The 18,438-nt window shown below is 52.7% G+C and overlaps 5 protein-coding genes across 5 annotated transcripts; 2 read left to right on the forward strand and 3 right to left on the reverse strand.

Annotated features, from left to right (window-relative positions):
• Positions 1 to 517: 517 nt before the first annotated feature.
• Positions 518 to 7,300, reverse strand: RLR1 (THO2 plays a role in transcriptional elongation; the record flags this gene model as incomplete). Its single annotated transcript, XM_064870508.1, has 1 exon — positions 518 to 7,300. The coding sequence occupies one exon, from the start codon at positions 7,298 to 7,300 to the stop codon at positions 518 to 520; it is 6,783 nt and encodes a 2,260-aa protein (XP_064732961.1).
• Positions 7,301 to 7,930: 630 nt separating this feature from the next.
• On the reverse strand, positions 7,931 to 9,159 carry PMZ80_002074 (uncharacterized protein; the record flags this gene model as incomplete). The annotated part of the gene is made up of 4 exons (XM_064870509.1): positions 7,931 to 8,447; positions 8,523 to 8,829; positions 8,877 to 9,088; positions 9,140 to 9,159. The coding sequence occupies 4 exons, from the start codon at positions 9,157 to 9,159 to the stop codon at positions 7,931 to 7,933; spliced, it is 1,056 nt and encodes a 351-aa protein (XP_064732962.1).
• A 2,414-nt stretch (positions 9,160 to 11,573) lies between these two features.
• On the forward strand, positions 11,574 to 12,971 carry PMZ80_002075 (uncharacterized protein; the record flags this gene model as incomplete). Its single annotated transcript, XM_064870510.1, has 1 exon — positions 11,574 to 12,971. One exon carries the CDS (start codon positions 11,574 to 11,576, stop codon positions 12,969 to 12,971), a length of 1,398 nt encoding a protein of 465 aa, XP_064732963.1.
• A 360-nt stretch (positions 12,972 to 13,331) lies between these two features.
• On the reverse strand, positions 13,332 to 15,228 carry VPS17 (Vacuolar protein sorting-associated protein 17; the record flags this gene model as incomplete). The annotated part of the gene is made up of 3 exons (XM_064870511.1): positions 13,332 to 14,218; positions 14,266 to 14,719; positions 14,770 to 15,228. The coding sequence occupies 3 exons, from the start codon at positions 15,226 to 15,228 to the stop codon at positions 13,332 to 13,334; spliced, it is 1,800 nt and encodes a 599-aa protein (XP_064732964.1).
• A 637-nt stretch (positions 15,229 to 15,865) lies between these two features.
• On the forward strand, positions 15,866 to 18,325 carry MEF2 (Ribosome-releasing factor 2, mitochondrial; the record flags this gene model as incomplete). Its single annotated transcript, XM_064870512.1, has 1 exon — positions 15,866 to 18,325. The coding sequence occupies one exon, from the start codon at positions 15,866 to 15,868 to the stop codon at positions 18,323 to 18,325; it is 2,460 nt and encodes an 819-aa protein (XP_064732965.1).
• Positions 18,326 to 18,438: the final 113 nt, after the last annotated feature.

An 18,438-nucleotide genomic window follows, 5' to 3' on the forward strand; every position in this document is an offset into this window, starting at 1 on the left:
GAGAGCAGGGCAGGTACGACCACTTCTGAGGCAAAAGGCAAGTGCGATGGAGATCGGCGGGTGAGGAAGGCGCGACCGAATATTGAGCAGGGCGGGAAGGAGCGATTAATGTGAGGTAGTACCAGGGCAGGAACGCCATTGCTACAAAGTGCGGCAGGCACAATTCTGTGGGAACGGACAAGGAAGTCGCGGTGACCCGCAGCAGAGAAAGGCAGATGAAGCAATGATATGAAGTCTCGAAATCATGAATTTTTTGCTACAAATCTCAACTTGGGAGTCAAACGCCATGTAAATGTCCTAGTAAAACAGCTTTAACGCTTTCAATGCAATGCAATATAAGATCTGGTCAATCCCAGATATCTGCCTCGGATCACCACATCCTTAGTGCCATATGATCAATGAAGCTCGATTTGTCGTCGAGCTGGGCTTTTGTCTCGTTGGACGCATCTGTAGCGAGCTCACATCCATCAGTGAATTCCTCCTCACTCGGCTCTGGAGCACCAGCGGTCTTCTGACTCTATCCTCCCCGTCTTGGTCTCTTGGCCTCACTCGCTACGCGGCCACCTCTTCCCCCTCCATATGGGGCCGAAGCATTCTCATCCCTTGGGTGCTTCCTGCTTGGCGGTGCACCACCGTCACGATCGCCATTTGGATTCGGGCCTCGAGGATATCCTCTAGGACCTGATCTTGGTGGAGGTCCGTTACCATCATCTCTGCCCTGCGGTGGGCCTCGTGGTGGACGTCCGTCGTCGTTGTTGTAGCCACCTCCTGGTCCATCCCGGTCACCTCTCGGGTTGTGGTTGCGGTCGCGATCATCGTGCTGCTGATGAGCACGCGGTGGTCTCCGATCGTCGTCTCTCATGCTGTCTTGTCTGCCCGAGGGGCCTCTGGGCTGAATAGGCATGCCATTAGGGTTATTGTTTATTAGGTCTTGCTGCGAAGGACCATTGAAGCCCTGACCAGGTCCGCCAACGGGCGAAGGAGGCATCTGATTAGAGTAGGAGATGCTGTTCTGTCGCATTCCTCCTCGACCTCGACCAGCTGGACCTCGTGGCCCTTGAGCAGCCTGGGCAAGAGTGCTGTTGACTGCTGCCATCGGATGACGTTGACCTCTTCCACTTTCTGCTTGAGGCCCTGAAGGCGGGCCTCTTGTGCTTGGCGACGGTGCTGATGGCCCTGTTGGTGGTCCAGCATTTGCCCGTGGACCAGCTGGTGGTGATGTCTGTAGTGGCGGCGGTGGTGGCTGTCTCTGATTGCGGGCCGACTCGGCTGGTGCAATGCGGTTCATACGGTCTGGGTGAATGCCACTGGTTTCGGTGCCTGATGGGGACATAGCCGTGGGCTCGACATAAGAGTTGTTACGTGTATGGTGCCCACTAGGCCCGGACGGTGGCTGTCGATTCTGTGGCGCAGGTCGTGGAGGAGGGGCCGAATCCGCATTTGGAAGAGACTGCCTTGGAGGACGAGATCGTGGCCCTGAAGGTGGCTCAGCCTCTGAAGCACGCTCCATACGAGAGCCCGGTCTCTGCGAGGTATCCTGCTCAAGTCGACCATGAGACATGTCAACAGGACCTCGGCCGTGACCACGTGTTTCACGCGTCGGTGGACCGGAAGGTGGCAAAGTCCTCGAATTTGCTGGTGAGGGAGCCTGTGGTGCATTGCGTATGGACGGCTCTGGTCTTCTTTCATGGCGATCATCTCTGTCACTTCTTGGCACATGCCTGCGGTCGTCTTCACGCTTGGGCGAAGGTGGTCTTGAGGATCGTGCTCGGTCCTGTGCCTGACCACGAATCGACATGCTGGGCCGAGAGTCGTCATTGTTCTGTATCAGAGCCGCACGGGCAGGGTTGATAGCTGGATCTGGTGCTTGAGCAGAAGGTGTTGCAGTCCTGCTTGGAGGTGGCTCGTCGCGACGACTGGAGTGTCCATCATCACGTCTCCTATCAGAGTGTTCAGCTGCAGGACGGCCATAGTCTCGTTCTGATCTTTCTGGTCGCTCTGCATGTCGGCCATGGTCTCTGTCTGTTGGGCGAGTCGACTCTCTTTCATGTCGAGGATCCCTGTCTGGACGTGGCTCTCTTTCAGGGCGCGTGCCACGTTCGGCACGTGGTTCGCGCTCGTTGTACCTTCTCTCCTCGTACGCTGCTCTTGGATCATGTCTCCCATCATGTTCTCTTCTTGGAGGTCGTTCATCTCGATCGAGCATGCTAGGACGGTCGGCTGGACGAGGGTATCGGTGAGCAGGATCGTGGGACGACTCGTGCATGCGTTCGGGTGCATGACGGGTACTATGGCTGGTTCTGCTGTCCGGCCGTGGTGGGTCGGGAAGTGCACCGCGAGGAGGTCTATTGTCTCTGTAACTGTTGCGAGAATCAACTTCTGGTCGGCTAGGAAGGTTCGAGGAGGATGGAAAACGCGGAGGAGGTGACACTCTTCGAGGCAAGTCATGAGCTCGACTGTCAGGCCTTGGAGGGCGCAGGCTGTTGGTGTCTCGAGGCGGCCGTGGTGGCAGTGGTGTGCCTGTTCGCGATGGACTCCTGCCATCTCTTGAATGCACCGATGGTGTCTTCTCCGAGTCTTTCGTAGACGATTCAGCTCTGTCACCATTTCTGACAGCAGGAGCGTCCCTCATCTTGACGTCAGCGCTCTTGCCAGTCTCAGCTGCATCTGCCTTCTTCTTGTCCTCCTTCTGCAAGTCAGGCGTGGCAGTTGACAGCTCTTGCGGAATGCCCGGGCCTTCCCTAAAGGCCTGCGGCTGAATCCATGCTTTCTGGCGACGTGAAAGTGCACCGAGAAGAGCCTGTGATGCCACTTTCAGATCTTCTCGATCCGACTCGCGCAGCTTATCAACAGACTTCTGCAGAACTCTGCCGTGGTGATCAACCGCAGGGAATACCGGTGACACGATGCGTAGGATCGAGATGGCGTTCCGGACGTGCATGTACTCTGGAGACATCAAGCACTTGACTAACGCTGCGTGCAAGTTCGAATGCCACTTGAACAAAATAGTCCTGAACTTTTCATAGTCAAGCAAGAGCTGTGGTTTGCCGTTCTTGACCTTTAGCGCGAATCCAGGGAGATTTTTCTTTGAGCCAAAAGCCTCTCTTTCGTATGTCTCTTTGCCCTTGTGCCATCGTGCTAGGTCTTTTAGAACTTCAGCCAGGAATTTGCCCAGGTTATCACTTTCCTTGGACGTGCACATGAAGATCAGCGACGTGAGTCTTTCAGGCTTGAAGAGGAGGTCGTAGAATCCTAACGTTCGGAAGTTTGCCGCGCCCAATGTATGTAACAGTTTCGCAAACTTGAAGCAGAAGTAGGCATCCAGAGGTGAAAACAAAATCCTGGGAAGAAAGCAGTGCTCCATCAAAGCCACGTTGAGCTCGGTGGCCACGCGGCTCTTAGCTGCAAACCACTGGTCTTTCTCTTTGGTCAAGCGGTTCTTAGTTTCGCTGTAAGCTTTCAGATGCTGTCTGTTCTCGGCAAGCAAATCATCGTTGAATTGCTTGTACCCCTTGATTTGCGCCTCCTTGTTCCTGGCATGGAGCGAGCTGACATTGCTGCGGTCGGATGTGACGCCCGTGATCTTCTTCTTGTTGCGGTTCATCTCGTCCTGGTAAGAGTTGCTCGGCACGTTGATGTCGTAAAGAGATAACTGCCAGAATGTGACGTAGAAGCCTGGACCGACAACATCACGAATGTCTTCTGGTAAATACGGTCGTGTTTCGTCCATGACATCTCTCAGGACTGGATGCCATCGCTGTTCAGTGATGGCTTCAGACTCGGCCATATCTGCGTCAGCATTTCCTGTGATCTCGTTTTCTGTTGGTGTAGCTGCACCGGTCGCAACATCTTCTGTCTCGACTGCCTCACCGTCCTCCTCTGACGCTTCGCCATCCTTCATGTCGATGTCGCCATTGACGTCTTTTGTGGTCGAGTCCTTGACATCATCTCGGTCAAAATCGTTCATCTGTTTCTGAATCATAGCGCGGCCTATTGCAAATGCGACCTCTGCTGGGATCTCGTACTCATTCATGATCGTAGCAGTGCCAGGTATGAGCTGCCCAAATTCTTCTGCTGTCAAGTTCGACTTGAGCATGTCCAGATACTGACCCATGACTCGAGTGATCTCATCGAACTTATATCCGATGGCTTTCAGCGGAGCATCACCGGCATCGAAGATGCACGCCTGTCTCTGTCGTGCCATTGTCAATAGCAGTTTTGCAGTCAGCCCATAATCTTGCAATGCCCTTACAAGACGTTTGGCCGTCACCTTCGATTCGTGCCGCTGATCGAGCAGCTGCAGAAGTGTCTGAGATTGCAACAATGGCCCACCACCCATGGCAAGCAGCTGAGCATCGTTGAAGTTCGCATCTGGGGCGATGCCAGCCATTGAGACGACTATCTGCTCGAGTGTGATCAAATCAATGGTTATGCCCTTGTCTAGCTGTCTCGCCACGTACTGCAGAATAGGGCCAGGCTTCATGAGTCCATAACGTTTGTAGATCTTGCCGATGAAGTGGGCAATGGCCGTTAGCCACTTGCTTGTGAACATGCCATCTGCTTGGACGCCAAGTCGACCCTCTTTTTGCATCGCCGAGACCAATGACCATGTCAAGACATCGTATCCGAGGTCAGTGAAATACCTCGTTCCTTCCACAAACGAATTTGCGATGCTGTCGTATGATTCGATTTGCGGGAGTGCTGCGTCGATAACAATATGCGGATTTGCATAGGCTATCTTGGCAAGCGCTCGTGCCATTGGCTTGACGTTTGTCTTCGAAATTCTCTTGAGAACATCCTTCGTTTCGTCTCGGGCTAATTTCGAGGCAGAGAAGAGATCTGGTGTTCTCGATGTTCTGCCTTTCAACCAATCAAGATACATGATATATCTTGTCTCTGTTGGATAGAGGCTGATGAAGTCGAAGACCTCGTTGATAGCACCAGGATTTGGTTTCGTCAAGCTCAACGACGGCAGCAGAACACGTTTGATGAGATCCAGCCATCTGTCTCGATTCGAAGATGAATCGTCCTCGCGAAGACTGACTTTCCCAATTCGAGTGAACTTCAGAACCAAGGAGACGTCGTGTCCAATCTTGGCACCAACAAGTGGCAAAAGTGTCTTGCTTAGGACGAAAACATCATCGACTGTGCGGCAGACAGGAATATTGTCGTTCCATTCGTCCCAGTAGAACCTATAATTAATACCGTCGACCTCGCTATCCTCTCGATCGAGCAATGGCCATCGGAGCACTCTGCGTTGAGGCGGCTGTCCAAGCTTAGCTTGACCTTTCGGAATCCCCGGTTGGTCTGTTTCATACAATGGTTTTTGTCCCTGCAGGGAATTCCGAGAATTGAGAGGTCGTGCATTTTCATATACCCGAGACAGCGAATGGTGTAGGATTCGATTGAGGTATTCAGGCAGCTCTGGGATAAGTTCCATCATCCACGGGAATTGGCCAAGGATGAAGAGAGCTTCAGGAAGTGCACCGATTGCAAGCAGACTCTGAAGCAACAACACTTTCTGGTCTGGCTTTTCGATTGCAGCCTCTTTCGGCTTCTCAGGCTCTGCATCCTTGGAGGGTGTGCTAGCTCGCGTGCCTTGGTCTCTGAGACGTGAAGGCACGTTCGAAGCGGTGTCGTCAGCCAAAGCGCCGGCATTAGCGAGCGCATTTGACGCACCGCCACCTGGTCGAGCAGCTTTTTCTCTTTCTTCCTTCTCGTTCTGCTTGAGACCCTTGAGTTTGTCCATCTCAGAGTCAGGCCTCCATAGATGGGGATAGAGGTCGTGGAGCGAGATGAAACCGATTTTGATCAACAAGGCTGCAAGATAGATCAGGTTGCGGGGAGTGCCATCGATACCATCGCCTTCTGCACCTGGGGCATAGAAACGAAGCTTGAATCCTAGCAGTTGAGCTGCTTCGCTACTACCCAGGTGTGGCATGGTCCCTGTCGCCTTGATCCATTGCTGCTTGGCGTCGGCATTGTCCGCAGTACCATTTTGTTCTTCTTCTGAGACTAATTTCTTGCCCAATTGATAGTAGGCGCGTACTCCTTCTCTTTGAGCCCGATTCCAGAACTCAACATCTCTTTCCTCAGCTAGCTGAGCAACCTCTGCTCTCTGGTCCTCGCTCAGACGCCAGTCTTTCATGCCAGGTAAAGCCCATAGAGGCAGTCCGCCGAGCTGAGCATATTTTTCCGAGGCTTGAGCATTGCCTTCAGTTCTCGGCCACCAAGGACTAGCTCTCAGGAACTTGACGAAGAATCGATATTGCTTGACCAGAACGGAGCCGAAAACGTCCAATACCACGTCTAGACTTCTGCCGACGTCCAGATCGAAAGCACCAATCATAGCCTTGACCTTCTCGACGGTGGCCTCAACCACATCTCCGTGAGGGGCTTCGTTACCAGAAGTAGTGAACAGTTCTGTGACCAGTTTTGAGAAACCCTCGGACTCTTCTCTGAGCAGGTTGTAATTCGCTTGCCTGTATAACAAATTTGTTTGTTTCCTGATGACCTGGCGATGGAAAGAAGTTCTGATCAGACCAAGCTGCTCCATCAGCTTTGCGTCAAGCTCGATGCGCATAACATCTGGAGCGATGTCTGTCGCAGCCAGCATTATAGCAAGCTCCGGTACGTGAGGATTCGAGTTCTCTTTGGATTTGTTGTCCTCGTCGGCAAAGATAATTGACACAGCGCCGAGCAGGGCATCTTGAATTGGACTGGCCGATTCTCCAGAGTTCTCTGGCTGTGTCGAAGCAATAGCTTCCTTGATGACAAGACCGGCATCGTGGGTATCAATCCTGCTGGTAGTGGCACTTTCAACCAATTCCTGAATCAGAAGATCCAGTGTAATGTCTTCCTCGATCTGACACAGGTCTATCAGCCTGGCCTTGATCTTTTCTCTGCCTTCTCCCTCCCAGCTTTGGGCAATCTCGTCGGTTATGTGCTCGTAGGGGAAAAGTCGTGGCGGGCGAGCGGCGCGCTCAGACGAAGCATCGGCTGTCTCTGTCTGACCGTTCGTCATGGCCACATCGGCAGGCGCAGGCGTTGGTGTTGGGGACTTGATGGTAGGGGCATCGGTCGTAGGCTGTGGTTGAGGAGCGGCATTCTGGGTCGAGTTCCTTCCACCTCTACTTTGTCTCCTTGTCGTCCTCCCACCATCTTCCCGAGGCTGGGACGGCGATTGTGACTGTTTAGCCAGATCTAGCTGGTCAGGTCGATGAGGTGAAGCACGCGCAACATCGTCGGCCGGGTAGCTCTTATCGCTCCTCTTCCTCTTCGGCCCTGCAGCCGGCGGCATGGTTTACCGCACGGACTGTCGCACTCTCCTCAGCAAGAAAAGTGGTGGATGTACTTGGTCAGTCATGCGGAGATGCTGTAAATTCGATGGTCTGGACGGTGCACTCGGTTTTACAGGCTGTCTCTAGGATCTTGAGAAACAATTGTCGACTCCGCAATCCTTGTCCGTCGATGTCGTACTGCAATACTGTACAGAATTAAAGATGGTCGTGGATAAATGTCGATTGAAGTGTCTTCGTTGTTTGTAACAATGCAACCAGGAAGGGACGCCCGCAGCCGATAGATGCCTCAGCCTTGCTTTTCCGCGCGATGCCAAGAGAGGGTACATGCCTCAGGCAGCTACATCTGTTCCGGTCGACTCACCGTCAAAATGTCATGGTTGTCAACACCTTGTACATATAGTCTACTATTGTCAGGTACTAAGGCAAATTTGGAATGAGACATGTACTTCCGAAAAGTGACAATCAACAACTGTACTGGATCGGACAACGCTTCATGACAGTCAGGACTAACGCAAGACAGCTTCCGCTTTGACGATTCGGGTAAGGTACTCCATCAATTATCTACAGCTATCTATCTTGAAGTTTCCGCTGTTCTGCTATCAAATCGATTGACATTCTATTGTGAGCCCCTACTGCTGAACTTTCTCGGCGTGACCCTTGACCAATCCCATGGCTTTGGCTTCGTCACTAACAATGTTTGGGATCTCTTCCATCAACCCATGTTCCCGTGGCTGCCAACCTAGCAACTTCTTGCCACGAACGGCCTCACCTCGAACATCAGTGCCAAAGATCAGTGGGAAGAATGTACTGATCGCGTTCGCCTCTTCCACCGACAACTGCTTGACTTCTGCTGATGGCAGAAATCCTTGTTTGTGTGCCTCTTTGGCGAGGGCCGACATGACATTTCCCCAGGTGTACGACCCATTCTCGGTCAGGTAGTAGCCTTCTTCATTCCAGGTCGCCGGTGAGCCTCCAGCAGCTGCAGCTTCGCCTAGCAGCACGTACAACCTTGCAAGGTCAGTGACGTGTATCTCGTCCCATCGGTTTTCACCTTTGCCGACTCTGAATCCTTGTTTCATCTGCAAAAAAGCCTGGGCCGCGTTGGGTACCTGTATGCTTCGGCGCTTGATGCCCCGACCTCTTCCACTGTTGAAGTTAGTATATGTACGATGACAACCAGCACAACCAGTTAGTACGGGTCTGTGAAAGGAGGAGACTTACAAGATGGTCGGAGGACAAACAATGGCAGTCTTGACCTTGTCTGGGTGTTCCTTCGAAGCCGCCAATACGATCTTGTCGACATTTCGATGATATGCGTCGTCAGGCAGCGTCGTCAATTCATTGACACCGTCCCAGTCATTGTACCGTTTGTCCCGGGTCTCACCAAAGTATCCTTCTTGCATGGATTGGAAGCCGAAGACCAAAGCCCCCGACGTATGGATAAAGAAGCCAGGTTTGGAGGACTGACGATTTGCAATGCCCCGACCAATAGCTTCTGCCGCCGCTGGATGGTCCGAGTCCGCGCATTCTGCCTCTGTCAGCGTCCGCCTGAGCGCCAGCTTATGACGAGCTTACGATAAACGATATCAGCTTTGGATGCTTCTTCCTCAAGCAGAGCAGTCGAGTCGAGGTCTCCATACACGAGCTTGATCTTTGGCCAGATGGCCGCGACTTGAGCACCTCTATCACTGTTTCTCACCAATGCGGTGATTTCACTTTCCAAGTCGGGGTGTGCTTTCAACAGCTCAATAAGCACCTCCCCGCCAATGTATCCAGCTGCGCCTGTTCTTTCAGAAGGGTCAGCGGCATTCCAGCTTCATCTAAGAGATGGCACTTGCATGAAGATTTTTGGTGCCATCGTGTCAGTTTGCAGTGATGGTTGCTTTGGTTTGGGAATGTTTGAATTGTTTGGAGCGGACTGGGCTCTCCAATGTTGTCGCTGCTTGAACTGCAGCAGGAGAGTCCTCCATCGAAAGGCATGGTCCTCTTATAGTAGTTCAGCGACTTCTGGCCCTCCCTAAGAGTTGCTTGTGATTATAAATGTAACTGCTGTTGATCTTGAGTCTTCGACAGCTTCACCAACTGCTGTATTCCGAAAACGGTATTCGTGCAAGTGCGACCTAGGTACTGATCCTTGCCTGTTCCTGGGTAGAAAAGCAGGGTCATTGTTTACCCCCTAGCTGCTTTTGCGACTGCAGAAGCTTCTTCAGTACAGAGTTACCTAAGCATACCAACTGCACCGGCGAGGCTGCAATTTTGGGACGAGTGCATGCACTGCTTGCAAGGGAAGTAGCTACTATAGCAAATGAGGCCATTTCGGCGCTTTAGTCACGAATCAAATCCGCTACTGGCTCAGTATCGACGGCATCTCTCATCCGTGATTCCTCATCTGTTGTTTCGTGCTAGCAAGATTGTGCCTAACTACAGTCTTGTCGAGGGGAAGGTGGGCACGTCATTGTCTCCATCTTCACCAAGCATGCCAAGGCGTGTCCTTCGAAAGCTTGAGTGACGCATGGAAACGTGTCAATTTTGCTTGGTAATCTATCGTTGGAATTGATCCCACGTGAACTGAATTGAATGTACTGGCATTGCTGATACGTATCATCGAGACCAGCTAGAATCAACTCAATCATCATCGGGCATGGCATCTCGATTATCGTCCAAAATTACTGGAAGCTGCGCCTGTGGCAACGTGCGCTTCAGCATTGAAGACCCGAAACCAGGAGCAACAGTATGGTGCTATTGCACTACCTGTAGGAAAACGTCGGGCGCAGCGTACCTGCCGTTTGTCCATTTCCGCCCGGACGACATTCACTGGGAACGCAAGCCGAACAAGTGGAATAAATCCGATACAGCTACTCGTGGTTATTGCGAAACATGCGGCTCTTGCATCTCCATGGTCATACACAGCGACCCAAAAGAGATTGCAATCACGGTGGGCAGTATCGATGAAGGTATCGAGTTGGTCAAGCCGGTGGAATCGTGCATCTTTGTGAAGGAGAAGCCTGACTGGGCTGAGCTACCAAAGGACGTTCCTGCCTTCGCTGGATTTTCTCATGAACAGTAGTGACGACGACAGGCACGACATTGTTGAAGTTGTGCAAAATTGCCTTCCCCTCCGCTAAGTACCGACCTCCAAAGCCAAGACTCGAAGTGCCTTCCAGGATTCTACCAAGACTGCCGTCTTGGACAGGTGACTTCTCATATTCTCGCCATGTCAATTTTTCTTGTGAGCACATTTGGCCGCTCGCAACGACTACGCTACTCACAAGTCACGATACTGGTACCGTTGTTTTCTTTGGGAGGAATGGCTTGCGACTAGTCAAGCTGTACAAACTATGGTCCACCTAGCACCACTGTCATAGTTTGCCAACTCTTCTGCCCTCATGTTGTCCCTGCACAAACACGTGCAGACCCTTCGACCCTCGACCAGCCATTGTCGAGCCATCGGCGTCCCTGGTGTGATCTGGTGCACCATTGTCCGCTGATCCGATTGGTCGCATCCAACGACGGGCCATTCAACTCATCGAGACAACTGCCATCTTGTCGCCATTTATGTCCACCACAACAGCAAGTATCGTTGCGAGTAACATCTAATTCTCTTTTCCAAACCCTGCCAGTTATTACATCACTTGAGCACGTTTGGACGATTGTTCTGCGTGGTTTTCCAGCTATACATTGGTACTGCGATGCAGGTCCTCGAGCCAACTACACTAAGCCTCTCGGAGAAGTGATCGAGATGCTGGGTATTCATCCGACAGTATGAAGCTCAGGCATTCTATGGTAGGTATGGACACTATCGCAGAATTTTCCTGGTGGCAACTAATTGTTCCCTCCCCTCCCGCAAGGCATCACATTCATTCGACCAATGTTTACAGAGCTCTGGGCAAGATCTATGTACCTCACTGGCTCAATACCAAATGAGCCACCTGTACCAGCTACTGCCAAAGCATTCCCCCCAAATAGTCTTGCTTGATGTTTCCGGACCAGAGTTCTGCAGGACTACAGGTCCTCCCGCTACTGCCCTGCCTGCTACCATGGTATTCATGTCTCAATTTCAGTTTGTATATATGTGCCGTGCCAGTCTCAGCATTTCACATCATCTCATCCTGATTTCCGTCCTACAATTCCAAGCCTCACTCTAGCCTTACTCTACACTCACATTGGTCTCAGGTCAATCAACCTTCACAAACACCTCACCTCTTCTCCACTTAGACCTCACTTCCACATCACCTCACTTCTCCTTCACCTAAACTTCACCTCGCCCTCACCATGTCTTCCCCCTTCCCCACCCCAAGACCGAACCTACCTACCCGGAACAAACTAACTTACGGCTACGACGTCAAGCACCTCGAGTGCCCCTTCCATTTCGGGGAGTACGGGTGCACCAAGGCCAGCTTCGAGTGCAAATATGCACACCACCGCACCGGCAAGATGGCTGAGATGCCTAAATATATCCGTGGCTACGGCTGTGTCGCCGGTGCCAACCTGCCTCTGGCTGTGCGGGCAACGAGACAGAGCAATACTCCTGCTACTATACTCACATCCACTCCCACTTCCGCTGCAGCTTCTCCAGCGCAGCTATCAGGCGCCGCTCCCCCCTTTTTTGCGCCTCCGAAGAAATCCGGGCCAAAATGGGAGGCTCCGAAGAAGTCCGGATCGAAAGGAGAGCCTTTCGCTGCCAAACAGGCGGGAATGGCTCGATCTAATTGGCGGGACCGGGTTACCTCCGCTGCCGAACCTGCTGCGGCTTCCACCACTCCCGCCGGCCCCTCCGCCATCGCCTACGCGGAGAGAGAAAAGCAGACCTGCACAATGTGGGACTCCGGCAACACCAACCCGCCTAATAAGGTCGAGGTCTCCCCCACGACCTCATCGTCTTCTTTCCCTTTTCTCCGGACGAACTCGTCCACGTCATCTCCTCCTCCTCTCTGGGCCGCTCCTCCCTCCCCCGCCTCCTCCCGGCCCGCGCCCGCTGCCCCGCAGCAGCAACAGCAACAAGTGCCAGCGCCGGATCTCACCCTCCACGCCTTCCTCCAAAACTGGCGGGAAAGGAGACGCGCCCGCGCATCCGCCGCGAATCCGCAGCCCGTCCCGTCGCCGACCCGGCCTGCGCCCCAACGAAGGCTCTCAACGCACCATATACCCCTTATATACGGGCATGTCTCATTCGAGCGCACGAGTGACCGCCTCGCGCGCGAAATGCCGATGCGGGCGCCGGTGCTGCGTCCCGCAGAAGAGGTTGCCAGAGCTGCGTTCCCGGACATAAGGAGGCGGGCGTCCGGGGAGGAGGAGGGCGGGCGTCTGCCGCCGCCACCGCCACCACCGTCAGCGCATCATAGTGTTCCCAGGGCGCCTCGCGGGCTTATATTCCCCGAGGTGAGGGAGGTAGTGGGCTGGGGTAGGGAGGAATGGCAGCGGGAGAACGGGGGCCATTTGTTCCAGGGTGGTGAGGACACAGATCAGGAGGATGGGGGTGTACCGTTGCCGGTGGCCTCCGTGGTGGCTAATGTGGAGCGACAGATGCGGGCTGATGAGAGGTGGAGGGAGAGACGGGCTGTGCAAGAGGAAGAGAGTGCTGTAGAAGTGCTGGAGCCCTCCTGGGTTGACCTTTTCTCGAGGAATGGTTTGGAGGATGATAGGTGGATGAACCGGAGGTGGGATGTGTGACGGACGGTTTGGATCGCGGGGGTCCTTTCGGTCTTGTGTTTGAAAATCCTGGAGGACACCGGCGAGCTTGGAAGTAGCTCAAGTCAAGAACTTGTCGGTTCGAAAATTGTACATCTAGATATATGCCTCGAGTGAGGATATATGTGCATATCAGCTAGCTAGCCACTATGAGATCAGCAGTACAATGGCAAGCAGAGCTGAAATGGTTGATATGCAATGAGATTTGGTGAGACTCCATTCGTGATGTGACCTTTACAGCTGTTCGTCGCAACTGCTCCAAACCTCTACTGCTACCAATACTGCGCTCATCCATGCTCGGAGCATGCTGAGCAGTCGTTCTGCATCGGACGCCCTGCTACGCTAGAACGTACTCTGCGCCAACCTCGACGCAGCATTCTTAGCATCAACACGATCATCATCCTCATCCTCCTTGACACTAGCAAGACTTGCACTTCCTGTGCCAGACCGTGGTCTACCAGTAGTAGGATCAGCACCACTACCATTCGTGCTTGTCTCTTCTGTCTCGGGTATGCCACCTACAAAACTGCCGCTCATGGACCTCGAAAGTGCCTCTCTGCTTCTCTGAACACCAGACCATGCATCGCCCTTTGCAGTCTGTGAGCTTGCCATGCTGACTCGGCGCACATTCGGATGGTGTTCTCGGCCCAGCCTTGACAAGCCACCACTGGCATCTATGCTTCGGATATCTGGTCGGACTGTTTCGAGGATGGCGAGTGTCCGTCGCTCCGTTTCGATTTGTCTTAACACATAATCTCTGATGGCATTTAATGTATCATTCGACGTTCGATCGAACCACTTCCTCTTTTCAACCAATAGATTCTGTGTGACGCGCTGGCACTTCCCTCTCAGATATGTCTCTGCCTGCGCTGCCTCGTCGAGCTGAGTTATGGCTTCCTCGACTTTGTCTCTCTTGATGCTGCTACTCTGCTTCAACCTGTTCGCCGCATTTTCTTTGCTCTTGCGTGCTTGCTCGGCCTGTGCCAGTTCGCGAAGGAGGATGTGTCGATTTGTGAGGGTTTCTTTGACAATGAAGGCGTCTGCGGAATGGTATGAGAGGGCGTCGCCAAGTGTTGTGGCTTCACCTGTGCCTTGAGCGGCATGGTAGTCTCCGCATTGTTGAATAATGCGACCCAGCTTGCGGTAGGCATGGGATAGGCCGGGGTGTGTCTCTTGAACGTGCATTAGGGAGAGTTTCTCCCCCAACGATGATTCTGCTAGACCAAGACCTGGGGCTAGTTAGTATGTATACCACAGTAGAAGTGATTGCACATACCTCTTCTTGCTTTTACCACCCTGTCTAATCGTTGTGCCGAGTCAAGCGTGGCCAAATAGAAAGATTTAACAATGGGTCTGGCAAAATGCAGTTCTGGAGTATCATCTGGCGGAGGAGCAAACTGCTTGATGACCTTCCGCCTTACACCAGTAGCTGGCTGCTTCATGCGGACAACAGGCGAGTATCCGAAATCCGCTTCAACGAAGAAGACCATCTCCTCGTCCCTCATGAGCACGTCATTGCTGCACACCGTGTTCAACCATCTTTGTATCGAGTTCTTCACCCTGACCTCGTCCTCGTCTGTGCCTGCGCCTGCTGATGTGAGCGCCGGAGGTACAGCTGGCACCATTGCTTCTGGATTAGAAGATATCAGATGCTCTTGTAGCTTAACGAATTCAGAGTGTGTTCGTCGGACGTCACGGAACTGGGTGGTTCGGAATCTGGGTAGGTTTGTCTGTAACCAGAGTTAGCACATACCACCAGCCTCCGGAGCGTAGACCTTACATAGACGTCGAATCTAAGGACAGGATCCTTACGACCTGTCCTTTCCAGCGCAGTCACCTTTGCCTGCAGCTTGTATTGAGGTACCGGTCTCTGCGGCCTAGCGCTGTGATATCTGGCTGCACCTGGCCTTGGCTGGCCTTGTTGCTGCTGGGCGTGTTGCGCATGAGGATGCTGAGGCTGTGTCGATTGTTGTTGCTGGGATCCTGCCGGGCGATCTTGCGCACCTTCTGTCTGCGGTGCCTGTTGGCCAATGAAGCTGCCTTCATTGGTGGCTGCCTGCGAATCGTCCATAGCCGGCTCGGGCAGACTGCTTTGAGATTCATTGCGACCATGACTCCCAGGTGTCCTCGGCGAATCGGGCGCTGCGCCCGCGAAAGGCCCTCTCTGCGCCCGAGGTGACGACGAACCCCATGGAGAGGCAGCTGCTGGATCGTCTGCTATAGCTGCTGAATAGTCCATCGTGCTGACTGTAGTTTGGCCGAAGCTTTCGGGGTAGAAAGAGGATGTGAATGGATCGGCCTTCGATGTGCTGGAAGAGGAGACGTTTTCGCAAGAACAAGAATACGACACTCACTATCTTACACGAAGCCTCCCAACTCACCAGAATACTGTGTCGGAATACTAGATGTACGTTTACTAGCTTCCCGCAGATGTCGGATGACGAGTGGCCCGCTCTGATCCATTATCCCAGCGGCCTTGGCACCTCTTTCCTCTTTGGGAAGCGACGACTATGATTTTGTCCTGGAACCTTTCATCAACGGCATCGGCGCATATCATCCTTGGTTTCCAGCGTCCTTCCCTTTTTCTTGTCGCTCGTTCCTGCTTTGTTCTTCAAGTGAAGTATATTATTCTCGCATTATTCAGGACCGGAGGCGTTGGGGTCACTAAGGGCATGCTCCTAAAGCATGCATTGCTCAGAAGGCACTATGTTGTCTTGAAGTCAGCCTCTTCCTGTCGCTTTCAAGTCCTTGCATCTCGAGCACTCACCTCTAATAGGGTGGCACGAGATGGGCATTCATTCTCCGATGCAGACCGTACACGCAACATTGGTATCATTGCACATATCGATGCTGGTAAAACAACCACTACGGAGCGCATGCTCTACTACAGTGGTCACACACGAAGAATAGGAGATGTTGACGATGGTTCCACCGTTACCGACTTCTTACCAGCTGAGCGAGCACGAGGCATCACTATTCAGTCCGCTGCCATTACTTTCAACTGGCCACCGGAAGCGAACAAGACTGAGGACTCGAGGATTATTAAAGCAATTCAAAAGCAGGAGCTTCCGCGGTCAGCACTGTCCCACCGCATCAATCTAATAGATACCCCTGGTCACGCAGATTTTACTTTCGAGGTGCGCCGGTCGCTGCGCATTCTGGACGGCGCAGTATGTGTCCTTGATGGTGTAGCTGGTGTTGAGGCACAGACAGAGCAGGTCTGGAACCAAGCTGCTGACTGGAAAATCCCACGCATAGCTTATGTCAACAAGCTAGATCGAGAAGGTGCAGCATTCGGTCAGACTGTTCGCGAAATTGGTGTAAGGTTGAAGGGATGGCCTGCTGTCTGTCAGATCCCCTGGTTTGAAGGTGGAAAAGGCAAATTTTGCGGCATTGTGGATGTTATCAACCTCTGTGGCATGAAGTACGAAGCTGGCGGTGATGGCAAATCCATTGAGCGATACAACCTGTCTGAACTGGAGACTAAAGAGCCTTCCCTTGCTGAGGAGCTGAGGAAGGCACGAGCTGCGCTAGTCGAGCTACTGAGCGAGCATGATGAAATAATGGTTGATGCTTTTCTCGAAGCCGACGAAGATCACCTTGCAATCACCCCAGCACAATTGTTGGCATCAGTACGTCGTTGTCTCATGTCTGGCGATGGAACGGTCATACCAGTCTTTGCTGGTGCAAGTTTCCGTAATATTGGTGTGCAGCCAGTGCTGGATGCTGTCGACGACCTTTTGCCTAGTCCTGAGGAACGTCCATTCGCGGAAGTGAGCATCGGCGAGTCAACAGCAGGGCTGGACGAGCTGCTGGAAGGCAAGATGGTCGCACCAAACTCTGCCGGCTCCAAGCCCGGAAAAAAGATCGAAGCAGCAGTTCCAGCTATGGATAAAATGCTGAAGGGTTGTGCGTTGGCTTTCAAAGTGGTCAACGATGCTAGGAAAGGCATGCTCGTCTATATTCGAGTCTACTCTGGCACAATTGATCGCAATGCACTTCTTTACAATACGAATCTGAAGCAGTCCGAGCGAGCCACGAACCTGCTCAGGATGTATGCCAATGAGTCTGTGCCGGTACAGTCTCTTGAAGCAGGTCAAATTGGGGTGATTGCAGGCTCGAAGTATGCGAGGACTGGAGATACACTAATTGTTTGCAACACTAACAAGGCAACCCCTCCGGCACCATTGGACAAATTGCAGCTACGGCCAATCCACGTCCCGCCTCCAGTGTTCTTCGCCAGTATCGAGCCGAACAGCCTTAAAGACGAGAAAGACATGCATGACAAGCTGAATTTACTGCTAAGAGAAGACCCTAGTTTGCACATCACACAAGATGAAGATACTGGCCAGACACTAATAAGTGGCATGGGAGAATTGCACCTCGAGATCGCCCGAGACCGACTAGTGGGAGATCTGAGGGCCAATGCTACCATGGGCAAGATTGCGATTGGCTATAGAGAAACGCTGACCCAGACATCGTCATCCCATACCAAGATCTTTGACTCCTCAGCACGAGGTGATGTGAAGGGCAAGTCAGGCTGTACTGCGATCGTTGACTCCAACAATCCAGACATGCCTGACGAAGATTACCATGACAATGCTTTGCGCCACGAGCAAGACCAGAACGTCGTGATTGTCGAAGCGCCTTCTCTTGACAAGCAAGGCAGACCATTGACCGACGATGCAATCTCCTTACCTGGACATCTGTCTCTTGGCGACGTGCAAAGTGCGTTTACGAACGGTGCTCTAGCAGCTCTAGCACGAGGCCCAGCATTCTCTTATCCCATGCGCAATGTAAAGGTAGCGCTGACCATCGACCCAGCACAACACATCTTTGGTAGCGAGACATCATATGCATCACTTACGGCTGCGGCACGATTGGCGACCATATCAGCATTTCGAGAAGTGCATTCAGCTGGAGGTAGTGCCCTGATGGAACCAGTCATGAATGTCAACATCGCCGTTGACGATGCCAGCATGGGCAGCATTATTCAGGATATTTCTTCAAGTCGTGGCGGCCAGATTGTAGCTCTCGGTGATAATGAAGAGGCGGAAGCAGAGGAACAGAACTCAGCACGAGACATCGATGTGGCCAAAATCTACGCGCCCAAGGATCCGTTTGAGTTCGGTACATCTTCTAGCATAGGCCAGCAAATCAACAAGCCGAGAACAGTCAAGGCCAAGGTGCCATTGAAAGAGATGGTAGGATACTTGAAGCATCTACGAAGCATGACCGGTGGCCGAGGAACATTTACTATGTCGGTCGACCGCTTTGAGCGTATGACAGGACAAAGAGAAAAAGCGTTGGTCGCTGAGTTGAGAGGTGGTACTTAGCCACAGAGCCGGGTGTGAAGGAGCATGTCGACAGCTCGAACGTTAGCAACTTCATCATCAGACGAAACGTCCGGACTACGAGTTTCATCTCCCGAGCACATGAAGTCATAGCT

The sequence above is a fragment of the Knufia obscura genome (genome assembly GCF_036327395.1).
Source record: "Knufia obscura strain CCFEE 5817 isolate CBS 148926 chromosome Unknown scaffold_2, whole genome shotgun sequence".
Lineage (NCBI taxonomy): Eukaryota > Fungi > Ascomycota > Eurotiomycetes > Chaetothyriales > Trichomeriaceae > Knufia > Knufia obscura.